The sequence below is a fragment of the Solea senegalensis genome, linkage group LG14 (genome assembly GCF_019176455.1).
Source record: "Solea senegalensis isolate Sse05_10M linkage group LG14, IFAPA_SoseM_1, whole genome shotgun sequence".
NCBI classification, from domain to species: domain Eukaryota; kingdom Metazoa; phylum Chordata; class Actinopteri; order Pleuronectiformes; family Soleidae; genus Solea; species Solea senegalensis.
The window spans coordinates 19,645,522-19,658,766 of NC_058034.1; the positions used below are offsets into that span (position 1 = coordinate 19,645,522).

A 13,245-nucleotide genomic window follows, 5' to 3' on the forward strand; every position below is an offset into this window, starting at 1 on the left:
CCTTCTGGGATACATGGCTTTCCAAAGTACGCCCAAGTAGGTCACCACCTGATGCATACTTGGTTAAACGGGCGGAGTGAGAACACTTCCGGGTATGAGAACCGTACATGCTGCTCGCGTACTTGAGAATTGGAACAGAACTTGGACTGAGGCTGATGACATTTCACGGGAGTACAATAATAACTTTATTGAAGGGGTCCAATAGTATAATCATGTTCTTTTTTTAATCAAGGAACCAAAAATTAAATAACAATAATCACAATAAACATGTCATAAAAAATTGGGAAGATAATTAAAAAGTTTTAATCACTTTTCTATACATTTTTTAGCTGAGACAAAAAGTATAATTTAAAAATAGGCAATATAGAAATGTATCTATGTATGGGACAGAAAGGGTTAATCATCATCACTGTTATTTTTTTTATTCTATGGAAAGCACTTTGTAACTGGATGAGTTTGACTGAAGACGTCTCGAAGCTTCTTCTTGTTTTCTCAGTCGTCATCTAACAGTTCCCCTTCATCTGTGTCGTCCAGCTCCTCCTGCTCTGCTTCCTGCTCGTCCAAAGCTTCTTCCAGAACCTGCTCCTCCTCCACCGATGGATCCTGTGCCTCTGTGATTTCTGGTCCACTGGGATATTCTTTCTGTGGCAACGGGGGTAAAGGTGGGCTGTACCCTTCCCCTACATCCTTCAGGCCCCATCCAACGTAAATGTTCTCAAACTTCCTGAATTTAGAGTCAACACAAAGCTGTTTGTAAACTGTGTCATTGCTTTTAGTATATCTAGTATCAAAATCAGGGAGTCAGAAGTTCTTTTCACTTACTTTCCACAAGCATATGCATAAGCTCCTGGCCAGAGGTTAGAGCGCAGCACGGCTGCTGCATGCTGGGAGGTGAGAGTGGAGGACATCTTGGTGGTCCATGGAGGGGTGTTGAATATTTCTGAAAGATACACAAATCATAGGTGTATATAATATGACAAATGTTTTGAGGGCACACAGTAGTGAAGTAGCTAGCATTGTTGCCTCACAGCAAGAAGGTCACTGGTTTTTTGCATGTTCTCTCCGTGTGCGCAAAGGTTCACTCCAGGTACTTCCTCCCACACATGAGGGACACGGGGGGAAGGAGCCAATCCCAGCTGACATAAGGTGAAAGGCAGGGTTCACCCTGGACAGGTCTTCAGTCCATCGCAGGGCAAACATACAGCATTCACTTCTAGTGTCCAATTAGCCAAATCCCCAACCTGGACTGTGGGAGGTAGCAGGATTTCCTGCACATGGGAGAACATGCATACTCCACCCAGAAAGGCCCTTGGCAGAACTCGTATCTCAACTGTTGACCTTCTTGCTCTGAGGCAGAGGTGTGGTAGGATAAGCAAAGCAGGAAACAGCCAGGGGACCCAACCTGGCAGCCCTCACTCCATTATCTGTTTCATGTGTCATCCTGTTGTCTGATTTTGAATTGTTGTTTGTTTTTGTAAAGTGTCCTTGAGTGTTGGAAAGACGCTTATAAATAAAATGCATTAGTATTATTATTAACTAGGCCCAATGCCTCTTGTTTGGTTTGGTTTGGTTTAATTCGATGTAGGATCCTTTTCTTGGGGGCCCTTAATGTCTCTTGAGATGCTCCTGCATACAAGGGTCCCTCTAGCTTACAAGCTAGTTCAGGATCTTTGAAGGATCAGAGCATTTGGAGTAAGAATCACTCTCCTGAGATATTTCATCTGGACTTTGCCAGCTGGAGTGTGTGGATTTGAGATTTAAGGGTATCAAAAGTGTTCAAAGACTAACCTGCATCTTGGGAAAGGGGAGTGAGCAGGGGAGGCCCAACTTCTTGCTCAGGCTCATCAGGCTCCTCCTCTGTCTCCTCAGCCTCTCCATCCTCATTCTGGTCTTCTTCTCGTTTCACAGCCAGGTTTACCCAAGTACAACGACCCTAAAGCAATGTTAAATAAGCACAAAGCAAACATTAGCTAGGAAAATGGTCCTAGTGGTGCGTAAGCTGATCAGAGTGGTACCTGCTGCAGGATATGCTGAATATGATGGACCCAGGTGGACAAAGACTCAACCATCTCAGCAACTGAAATGCCCTCAAAATCAGGATTTACATCATAACTGTCTCTCGGTGCCTCGTCTTCCTCATCTCCTTCCTCTTCCCCAGTCTGGAAGAAGCCTTGGGGGCTGACCTGTGTACCAGCAGAGATGCGAGCAATCTGTGCTCTCAGGTAGTTGCCTTCATTCCCAGGAAAAGGGGGGTAGCTGTTTACTGGAGAGTCCAACCTCCCTGAGAAGAATTTGCGGATCTGACGTGCAACAGTGATCTGTGCAGGACTGACTGATGGAAGCTTCACCCATGGAAGACCAGGCTCTTTACACACATAGTAAACAAACTTGTTAGCACCTGTTCCCATTGCCTCCTTTGGCACCAGTGGTGGGGGTTTATAGGTCGACTGAGGAAGTGGATCTATCTGTAAATCAAACCACAAGAAGACCAGACGGATTAATTTCTTGTGTGCAGTAGCCGATACCTTATAGCTGGTACCTGGCTAGAGGATGTCTGTGTAGTGCCATGAAAGCAATTTGTGTTTCTCAGGAGACACTCTTGATTCTGAGAACTCTGGGTCAGCAGCCCTAATCTTGCAAGGTTGGTTTTCAGCTAACAGTCTCTCTACGTTGTCATCACGTTAAGACCACCTCTAATGCACCAGGGGTTTGTAATTGGGTCCCTTTGTTCTGAGATTCTGAAGTTGGCCAAAATGGCGCCCTCACTAGACAGAACTCCAGAGCAAATTTAAATTGACGGTGGACTCGACTGGGTTTACCAAGGCTAGGTTTTATACTTTTCTTTTCCGATTGACTGTTAATTTCCCCTAATTACCTTAAAAAAGATAAGAGAGCTGACGGAATGTGAGCAGATTTTTATTTTCTTCAAGCTGAAGTAAAGAAAGTCTTTTTTTGGTGGGCTAAATTCCACTTCCTCACCTCATTCTCGTCCCCCTCCCGAGTCTCGGCCTCTCTCTCTTCTTCCTCAGCTGCTTCATCACCGATTTTCTCCTCCTCTTCATCCTCCCACTCCTTGCACTCAGCTTCAGCAACAATGTAGTTGCTCTGTGTTCCCAGAATCTTGCCCCACAGTCGGCAGCGTTGGATCACAGGCTGTGACTCGACAAGCTGCTTCAGGGCGAGAAAGACCCTCTGCAACTCCTCTCTACCCATACCCACTCCAGCTTGTTCCAGGTAGAAGCCAATCTCACTTACATTAGGGAGAGGTGTTTCTGCCTGATGAGGACCAATGAATTATTAGAACTATGATTGGAATTAGAATTAGAAAGACCACTCTTCCTGCTAGCCACAAAAAAGAGAAAATAGTCCTTCGAACTTATCTGACCTTTTAACCCGACTACGATGTCTAATAGGTTCTCTGACTGCTGGACGGTCATCAGACTTGGTGAAGGCATACACCATGTGCCTGAGTGTATAATGTACAGTGTACAGTGTGTAATTCCCAAATACTGGTTCAGAATCCACAGATGGATCACAGCAGATTTTGTTTTGGTCCTCAAATAAATTTGAGGTGTACAGATATGGCTTTTTTTGGTCTTGTCACAATGATTTGGGTCACGATTGTTTTCCATCTTTAAAAGGTGGGTATTGCAAACACTGGTATAATGTATAAAGTACAGCATAGGGCTGTAAAGTACAGTATAGATGTGTAGTCAGTACCAGCTCATCCTCCTGCTCGGCGTCTTCTTGCTGAGTGAACAGGAGTCGTTGTTTCTCAGCCAGCAGCTCAGCCGCTGTTGTCTGTGGAAGGTCTCGCAGGTTACTCTGTCTGTCCTCAAACAAGTCCTGTTTGACAGCATAGCTCAAATCCTCAATAACATCCACCGCATTGTGTGGCTGCTCATCTATCACCTTCAGCAGCAACCGGGTGAGGTGGTCATAGCTGCAACAAAAAGAGAAGAAAAATCTAGTTCCGAAATGTTACAGTAACAATTATTATTGCAAGTTCAGTGTGAGAGTGTCCTTGCTAATTAACCTGGGAAGTTTAGGATAGAACAGTTTCCACAACTTTAACAAAAAAGCATGTCTTTGTTACTAATTACACAGTAACATCCAAACATAAGACACATAGGATAAGGACACAAATTAAACTAACCACAATTCAAATCTTGGCCCTAAACTTAACCAGTTCATCAGAAATAAGGTTATGCCTCATTGTCTCCATGAGGACTACTGGTACTGACAAGGATGCAAGCTGTATGCCAGAAGAGTGGTAACAAATACAAGTGCAACTGACAGCTGAAAAGGCTGAAATGTTAATATTTCTGAAGAATCTGCCCCTCATGTTGAAGTGACCAAATGAATGTCAGAAAGGAATGTAAAAGCAAGTGTTTGTGACAGTTACTTAAAGTTAGCAGTTATTTAAAGCAGCTATATGTCCTATAGCCTTTAATGCAACATTGGAATTGAGTCCATTTTATATCTAGTTTGATATGGATGTTTTACATTTCAACCCCAGAGGTTACATGTGAAAGAAGAAACGTTCATGTTTATTTGGGGGAGCAGAATATTTGTTGCACAGTTTCAACATAGTGTTTTTAGATGTCCATATTAAGCAAAGTACGTCTATACAAATTATATGTATTATTAACAACTTTACAGAGGAGAAAAGAAGGATTGATCGGATTGATATTGGTATCGGCAGATACTCTAAGTTGCAATATCAGTATCTGTATCGAGCCATCCCTAGTCCTAACCTTAACCAGCTCCTCAAAAATGAGGTTCTGCCTCATTGGGACCAGGTTTTGGTCTCCATGACTACTGGTTCTGACAAGGTCAGTGTTTAACTACACACGCAGAGATACTTACAGGTTCGTGTTGCTCTTCGTGCTGTTTTTCGACAGAAAAGCCTTGAAGACGGCAGCAGACTGAAGTCTCCGCTCACTGCTGCTGTCTCTCTGTCCGTCCATCGTTGTTTCTCTCTTGTCTCTTTGTCCCTAACTTTGACTGGTGAGTTAACACACAAGGACACAGCAGGAGGAGGACACTGGAGGACAGGTGGACTCTGTCACTTTCCTCTCATGAAGCGCAAACGTCTGCGACTTTTCACCATCATAGTTTGAACCAAAACATACGCGACAGAGTTACGGGAGTGTGTGTGTAGTTACAGCGGACACGGTTGCCCTGGTTACTCTAACAGAGCGGTTTCTTGAGTCGCTAGCGAAGCCACTGCGCCCCCTGGAGTTACAACAAAAACACTGCTGACGGACAGTGACTAACACAGATTGTCCTTACAATTATTATTCTGTAATATGTGTGCTAATAATACACAATTATATAATAATACAATTTTACTTTCCGTTGTTTTACCCGACACATGTGGAACTTTTGTTTTCGGCTGTACGTTTCCCCGTTGTCCGTTTTTGTAGGTGCACCTGAATCTCCCGCCTTCCTAATTGATGTGAGACGCCAAGACAAGAGGTACGTGACATTTTCATCCCTGATATATTTCATGTTAATTATGTATTTTATTGTTTTCTTGCCATATGTAAACTTTTTTATTATTTTATTTGTTTAGATGCTGAATATGTGCCTGGTTAGGGTTTATATTCTTTGTTTTATGCACTTTCTGTCAAACATTGACTAAATGCACAGAGCGCCACTTACAACTCCTGCTGAAATTAAGGCTGCAATGATTAATGTGAATATAAAATAAATGTGAATATTTTCTGGTTTCTGTGTTCCATGTAACACAGAATTCATTAAAACTGAATCATTTTGAAACAAGACATTTGAGAACATCATCATTTCCATGTTTGAACATTTTTTCAAATTTTTTTTTAACATTTTATGGCCCAAACAAGTACACGATTAATCAAGAAGATAAAAGTGAGTTGCAGACCTAGCTAAAATGTAAGCCAGCTCCTTCACCTCTGGTCAGTAATAATAATAAGTTTTATATTAAAATATAAGTTTTAATAATACAATAATCTTGGTTATTTTCTGTCATCTCCTCTCAGGCCTTATCCATACGGATAACTAAGGAACACAAACTGGTATTTTGACGTAAATGTGCAATGAGAAAGAAACACCACAAAGAAAATCAGTGCACAGATACAAAAAAACAACAACAAAAAACATCGTCATCTGCGGCTTCTTTTATCAAGCACATATGTGTTTGCACAGGGGGGAAATATGAGCAACTTGTAATCGGGGTGTTTCACTTTCAAGCTCAGTGTTTAAATTGATCGCAAAAACTGTGATAAAGAACGATATTTGAGTGAAACCAATGTGCTCAGAGTTCCACAGTCTGGAGTCATGCTGTTGATCCATGAGCTTCAGGTTTTCAGATTTAAATGCATGGTTCAATTTACTCTATATGTGTAAAATAAATGGGGAATACAAAACTGTATTACATAAGAAATGAGCAAATAAAGCGAAATATAGAAATACTACAACCTTATAGAAAATTAGCAAACACCTGTGCACATTTATGCACGTCTGTATCACTATACACTTCTCAATTGTCCTTTTAAAATATAGAATTTCTTACTTAGAAGGCAAAATCAGGTAGCACTCGAAAAAGCAAGCATAATTTGAAACAGTCTGGAAATAACAAGAGTTCTTCTTCGGTTGTAGAATGCAATGTATAATGCTGCCCTCCACAGTTTGACATTCTTAATCACAGTTAAAAGGTCTTTAACACAGTTTTTCTTATTATAATTTTCAGCAGGCTGTATGTACACTGAGAGATGTAATGACGCCCTTAACATTTTGAGGTTCTCTATCGCAGTTTGAACATCCTTATTGCTGCTCTTCTCATCCTCCCAACCTCAAAGTTCTACACTCCAAACGCCCGCTCCTTTGCAGTCTCCTTTACAGTTGGAGGTTCTTCATTCTCATCCTCATTTTCCCATCCTCATCCTTGCCCCCACTCCCTCTGGATGCGTCCTCCCTCTCAAAGAAGTGTAACGGTGCCCTCCACAGTTCGAAGTTCTTCACAACAGTCTGAAGTCCTTCCAACTGGCCTTTTAACTTGTAGAGTGGGGCATGTCACAAGAATCTGATCAAAGGAATAAAAGCGTGGTAGAAGAGAACCAACAAGAGAACCAGAAAAAGAAGATTCATGAAGTTTAAGACAAACACCTAGTATTATTTTTTTATTTAACTGAAGAGGAAGGAGTGGGAAAGAAAAGCAAGGGGTAGGAGAAGAAGAAGGAAGCAATACAATATTACGGATGCCGACTGTTGTAAAACACCAAGAACAAACAAGTAAAATTCAAGTCAAATTAACAGTAGGACAAAGGCATTTCATAAGGAATAAACTGGGCAAAGATGTCTCAGTGGGGAGAAGGAACTACTGATTCTCCTGATGATGAACTAATTAGGGAGGTAGGAAAGGAGGAGAAGGTTGAGAATGAAAATGTAGAGGGGATACAGGAGGAAAAGGAGTACATGTACCAGACAGAGGAGGGAATTGTGGAGGACAATGATGGAGACAAAGGGGAGGAGTTAGTGTACAGCTACCAGACAAATAAGGGGAGAATGGAGGAGGAAATTGATGGGGAAAACAGGGAGGAGTTTGAGTACAACTACCAGGCAAATGAGGAGGGAATTGAGGAGGACATTGATGAGGAAAATGGCGAGGAGTTAGAGGAAGAAACAGACTACAGCTACCAGACAGATGAGGAGAAAATTGAGGTCCTTGATGATGACAATGAGGAAGAGTTAGAAGAAGAAACAGACTACAGCTACCAGACAGAGGAGGAGAAAATCGAGGGCATTGATGAGGAAAATGAGGAGGCGTTAGAGGAAGAAACAGAGAACAGCTACCAGACCGATGAGGAGGAATCTGAGGACACGGGGGAGGAGAATGGGAAGGATGTAGAGGAGGAAACTGTGTACAACAATGAGAGAGATTATTATTCTGAGCTTTCAGATGAATCCAATGATTTACAAGAAGCCCTAAAAGCAGCAAGAAAATCCAATGCTACATTTATAGATAACTTTGAAAGTAGTCACGGAGATCAGGCTCAAGGGAATGAGGACCAGAGAACAGACATCAAAAAAGAAAATGCTGAACTTGCAAAGGCTCTGAAAAAAAAGCAAGCTGAAACAGACTATCTTTGTGCTGAAGTAGAGACCCTGAAGGCAATAATTTCTGGGTTTGAGAAGTCACATGCAATGCTTGAATTGAAAATGAGCAAAATGACATCTGATCTTGATAAAGATAAAGAGGTGATAAAGAAACTTGAAGATGATGAGAAGGAGAATTGTGCCAAGATCGAGAAACTAAGTGAGGAACTCAATGTGCAACAGCAGGAAAATGTTGGAAAAGACAGTGAAATTCAGTCCTTACATCTAAATATTCAGATTCTTCAAAGCGTCACAGACACCAAGGAAAAAAATGTTTCTTTGCTGCAAGAGGAACAAAGTAAATATGACAACTTTAAGGCAGATGATGATGAGGTCAATAGTTCTGAGCAGCAGAAAGATGCTGCTAAACTGGATCAGCTGACTTTTGAAAATCAAAAGCTGACCTCTGAAAACAATATGCTACAAAGTAATCTTGAAGATACCTTTAATGAGATACAGCGGGCTTATAAGGCCTCTGATGTAAGGCAGCAGAAGAACACAGATAAACTGAACCAACTTACCTATGAAAACCATCAAGTGGCATCTGAAAACATGAAGCTACAAAGTAAAATTGAGGGTGTTTATAAGGCTGCTGCCTCTCAGCAGGAAAATGATGCAGATATCATCCAACAACTGACTTCTGAAAATGAGAACCTGAGAGGTAAACTTGAAGATGCTCTGAATGAGAGACAGCATGTTTATGTGGATGCTGCCTGTCAGCTGCAAACGTACACAGATAAAATCCAACTATTGACTTCTGAGAACAATACTCTGAAAGGCAAACTTAAGGATGTGACAGAGCAAGCTTGTGAGGCTGCTGACTCTCAGCAACAGAAGGTTGCAGATTTGGACACTCTGTCTCATGAAATCCACCAGTTGACTTTAGAGAACAAGAACCTGAAAGGTAAACTCAAGGGTGCTCTGAATGAAAGAGAGCATGTTTATGAGGATGCTGCCGGTCAGCAGCAAAAGGATGCAGATAAAATCCAACAACTTACCTCAGAAAACAAGACCCTGAGAGGTAAACTCCAAGACGCTCTAAATGAGAGGCAGTGGATTTATGAGGATGCTGCCTGTCAGCAGCAAAAGAATGCAGATAAAATCCAACAACTGATGGCTGAGAACAATACCCTGAAAGATAAAGTTAAGGATGCCCTCACTGTGACAGCGCAAGCTTATGAGGCTGCCAACACTCAGCAACAGAAGGGTGCTGATTTGGACCGTCTGTCTCATGAAATCCACCAATTGACTTTAGAGAACAAGAACCTGAAAGGTAAACTCAAGGGTGCTCTGAATGAAAGAAAGCATGTTTATGAAGATGCTGCCTGTCAGCAGCAAAAGGATGCAGATAAAATCCAACAATTTACCTCTGAAAACAAGACTCTAAGAGGTAAACTTGAAGATGCCCTAAATGAGAGACAACGGATTTATGAGGATGCTGCCTGTCAGCATGCAGATAAAATCCAACAACTGATGTCTGAGAACAATACCCTGAAAGGTGAACTTAAGGATGCCCTAACAAAGCAAGCTTATGAGGCTGCCAACACTCAGCAACAGACTTTGGACTTGATTTTAGAGAACAAGAACCTGCAAGATAAACTTGAGGATGCTCTTAATGAAAGACTGCATGTCTATGAGGATGCTGCCTGTCAGCAGCAGAAGGATGCAAATATAATCCAACAACTGTCTTCTAAGAACAAGAGCCTGCAAGGTAGACTTGAAGATGCTCTCAATACGAAAAAGTGTATGTATGAGGCTGCTGTCTGTCAGCAGCAGAAGGACGCAGATATAATCCAACAACTGTCTTCTGAGAACAAGAGCCTGCAAGGTAAACTTGAGGATGCTCTTAATGAAAGACTGCATGTCTATGAGGACACTGCCTGTCAGCAGCAGAAGGACGCAGATATAATCCAACAATTGTCTTCTGCGACCAAGAACCTGAAAGGTAAACTTGAAGATGCTCTGAATGAGGGACAGTGTATTCATGAGGATGCTGCCTGTCAGCAGCAAATAGACACTGATAAAATCCATCAACTGACCTCAGAGAACAAGAACCTGAAAGCTAAACTTGAGGATGCTCGGAATGTGACTGAACAAGGGTATAAGGCTGCTGACACTCTGCAACAGAGGGGTGCAGATTCAGATTATCTGATTAATGAAAACCAACAACTTGCTTCCGACAAGGGTCTGCGCGGTAAACTAGAAGATGCTCTGAATGAGCGGTTGCTTGCTTATGTGGCTGCTGCCTCTCAGCAACAGGAGAACATAGATAAAATAAACCACCTTTCTCATGAAAGCCAACAAATGGCATCTGAGAACAAGAAGTTGCAAGGTAAATTTGACGATGCCTTGAAAATGGCCCATCTGACAAATAAAATCCAACAACTTGATTGTGAGAACAAGAGGCTGCAATGCAATCTTAAGGACGCCCTGGGTGCTTGTGAGGCTGCTAACTCTCAGCAGCAGGAGTACACAGAAAGAACTGACCATCTCACAAAAGAAATTAAAAAACTGACTTCTGAGAACAGTAGGCTGCAGGGTAAACTTGAGGAGGCCCAGAATGAGGAACATCGTGCTTATGAGGCTGCTGATGCTCAGCTGCAGAAGGACACAGATAAACTGAACCATCATACGAATGAAATCCAAAAACTTGCTTCTGAGAACAGCAGGCTTCGAGGTAAACTTGAGGAGGCCCAGAATGAGAAACAATGTGCTCATGAGGCTGCTCAAGCTCAGCAGCAGAGAGATGCAGATAAACTGAACCATCTCAATGATGAAAACAAACTACAAACGTCTGAGAACAACAGGCTTCGAGGTAAACTTGAGGAGGCCCAGAATGAGAGACAGCATGCTTATGAGGCTGCTCAAGCTCAGCAGCAGAAGGACGCCGATAAACTGAACTGTCTAAATAATGAAAACAAACAACTAGCTTCTGAGAACAACAGGCTGCAAGTTAAACTTGAGGAGGCCCAGAATGAGAAACAATATGCTCATGAGGCTGCTGATGCTCAGCAGCAGAGAGATGCAGATAAACTAAATCATCTGTCTAGTAAAATCCAACAACTGGCTTCTGAGAACAACAGGCTCCGAGGTAAACTTGAGCATGCTCTAAAAGAGAAACAGCATGCTTATGAGGCTGCTAACTCTCAACAGCAACAAGACGCATATAAACTAAACCATTTGACCTATGAAAACCAACAACTGGCTTCTGAGAACAAGAGGCTGAAAGGCAAACTTGATGATGCCCTGAATGAGAGACAGCGTGCTTATGAGGCTGCTAATGCTCAGCAACGGAAGGATGCAGATTCACAGGAAAGTCTAACTAATGAAATCCACCAACTGGCTTCTGAGAACAACAGGCTGCAAGGTAAACTCGAGGATGCCCTGAATGCTAGACAGTGTGTTTATGAGGCAGTTCAAGCTCAGCAACAGGACGACACTGATAAACTGGACCATCTGACAAATGAAATCCAAAAACTGGCCTCCGAGAACAACAGGCTTCGAGGTAAACTTGAGCATACCCTGAATGAGAGACAGCGTACTAATGAGGCTGCTAATGCTCAGCAACAGAAAGATTCAGATAAATTGAACCATCTGACAAATAAAATCCAACAACTGGCTTCGGAAAACAACAGACTCCGAGGTAAACTTGAGCATGCCCTGAAAGACAAACAGCGTGCCTGTGAGGTGGCTAACTATCAAGAGCAACAAGATGCGTATACACTAAACCAACTGACTCAAGAAAATCAAGAACTGGCTTCTGAGAAGAAGGGACTGGAAAGCAAACTTGAGGATGCCCTGAATGAGAGACACCGTGTTTATGAGACTGCTAACATTCAGCAACAGAAGGACGCAGATACGCTGAACCATCTAAATATTGAAAACAATCAACTGGCCTCTGACATCAACAGGCTGCAAGGTAAACTTGATGATGCCCTGAATGAGAGACAGTATGCTTATGAGGCTGCTCAAGCTCAGCAGCAGAGGGACACAGATAAACTGGACCATCTGACAAATAAGATCCAACAACTGGCTTCTGAGAACAACAGGCTCCGAGGTAAACTTGAGCATGCCCTGAAAGAGAAACAGCATGTTTATGAGGCTGCTAACTCTCAACAGCAACAAGACGCATACAAACTAAACCATCTGACTCATGAAAACCAACAACTGGCCTCTGAGAAGAGGAGGCTGCAAAGTGAACTTGATGATGCCCTTAATGAGAGACAACATGCTTATGAGGCTGCTCTAGCTCAGCAGCAGAGGAATGTGGAAAAACTTGACCATCTGAGCAACAAAATCGAGCAACTGGCCTCTGAGAACAACAGGCTGCAAAGTGAACTGTACGATGCCCTGAAAGAGAGAAGGTGTGCTTATGAAGCTGCTGATGCTCAGCAGCAGCAGGACACAGATAGATTGGCACACCTGTCTCTAGAAATCCAACAATTGGATACTGAGAACAAGAGGCTGCAAGGTAAAGTTGAGGAGGCCCTACATGAGAGCCATCTTGCTCAGAAGCAGCAGCAAGATGACAGAGAAGCTTGCATTAGACTTGAGGGGAAAGTTAAGATGCAGAAAACCCGCTTCCTAAGGGTGTGTAAAAAGTTTGAGACGCAAAAGAAAACCTCTGCAGCCTTAAGAGGCAAGTTGTTTGACATGCAGACCCTCAAGATTGAGAATGACAACATAAGGGCTAAATTAAAGGATATGGAGACGGACCATAACAGAATGCTATCTAAACACCGCTCCTTCTCTAAGCATCATAAAGATATGATGTCAAAAAAGGATGGTATCATTACTGACACTCAAACTATTATTGCTAAGCTGGAGGTTACCATAAATGAACTCAAAGCACATCAGTCAGAGTACAACACACAACAGGCCAAATTCGAGGAAGCCCTGAGACAGGAAAAGACACAAAGTGCAGTCTTGAAGGAGCAAACTCATCAAACTGCTTCTGCTCTTGAAAAAGAAAGAGCCACTTGTGAGCAGTACAATATTAAGCTCAAGGAAGCTTCAAGAAAGCTCATGAAAACACTGGAGGAACAGCAGCAACTGGCCGAGGCCCTCCAAAAATCTCAAGACAGCTTCAAATGTCTTCAGGAACAATTT

At 42.5% G+C, this 13,245-nt stretch overlaps 1 protein-coding gene across 2 annotated transcripts; it reads right to left on the reverse strand.

Annotated features, from left to right (window-relative positions):
* Nucleotides 1-156: 156 nt before the first annotated feature.
* On the reverse strand, nt 157-5,179 carry rsph4a (radial spoke head component 4A). 2 transcript variants are annotated; one of them, XM_044043442.1, is made up of 7 exons: nt 4,870-5,179; nt 3,721-3,943; nt 2,980-3,276; nt 2,016-2,465; nt 1,789-1,933; nt 823-940; nt 157-724 (listed from the first exon to the last, which is right to left on the reverse strand). In XM_044043442.1, the coding sequence occupies exons 1-7, from the start codon at nt 4,968-4,970 to the stop codon at nt 493-495; spliced, it is 1,566 nt and encodes a 521-aa protein (XP_043899377.1). In that variant the 5' UTR covers nt 4,971-5,179; the 3' UTR covers nt 157-492. The 2 variants fall into 2 exon arrangements, with proteins under 2 accessions (XP_043899377.1, XP_043899378.1); XM_044043443.1 differs by lacking the exon at nt 2,980-3,276.
* Between the last annotated feature and the right edge of the window lie 8,066 nt (nt 5,180-13,245).

Bases quoted from the DNA above. Each gene is read 5' to 3' on its own strand.
- rsph4a (XM_044043442.1), bottom strand. From the start codon at position 4,970: ATGGACGGACAGAGAGACAGCAGCAGTGAGCGGAGACTTCAGTCTGCT. The intron at 2,466-2,979 runs GTGAGGAAGTGG...TTTGATTTACAG, and splicing joins GGGAGGGGGACGAGAATGAG to ATAGATCCACTTCCTCAGTC. The intron at 1,934-2,015 runs GTACCACTCTGA...ACATTGCTTTAG, and splicing joins TTCAGCATATCCTGCAGCAG to GGTCGTTGTACTTGGGTAAA.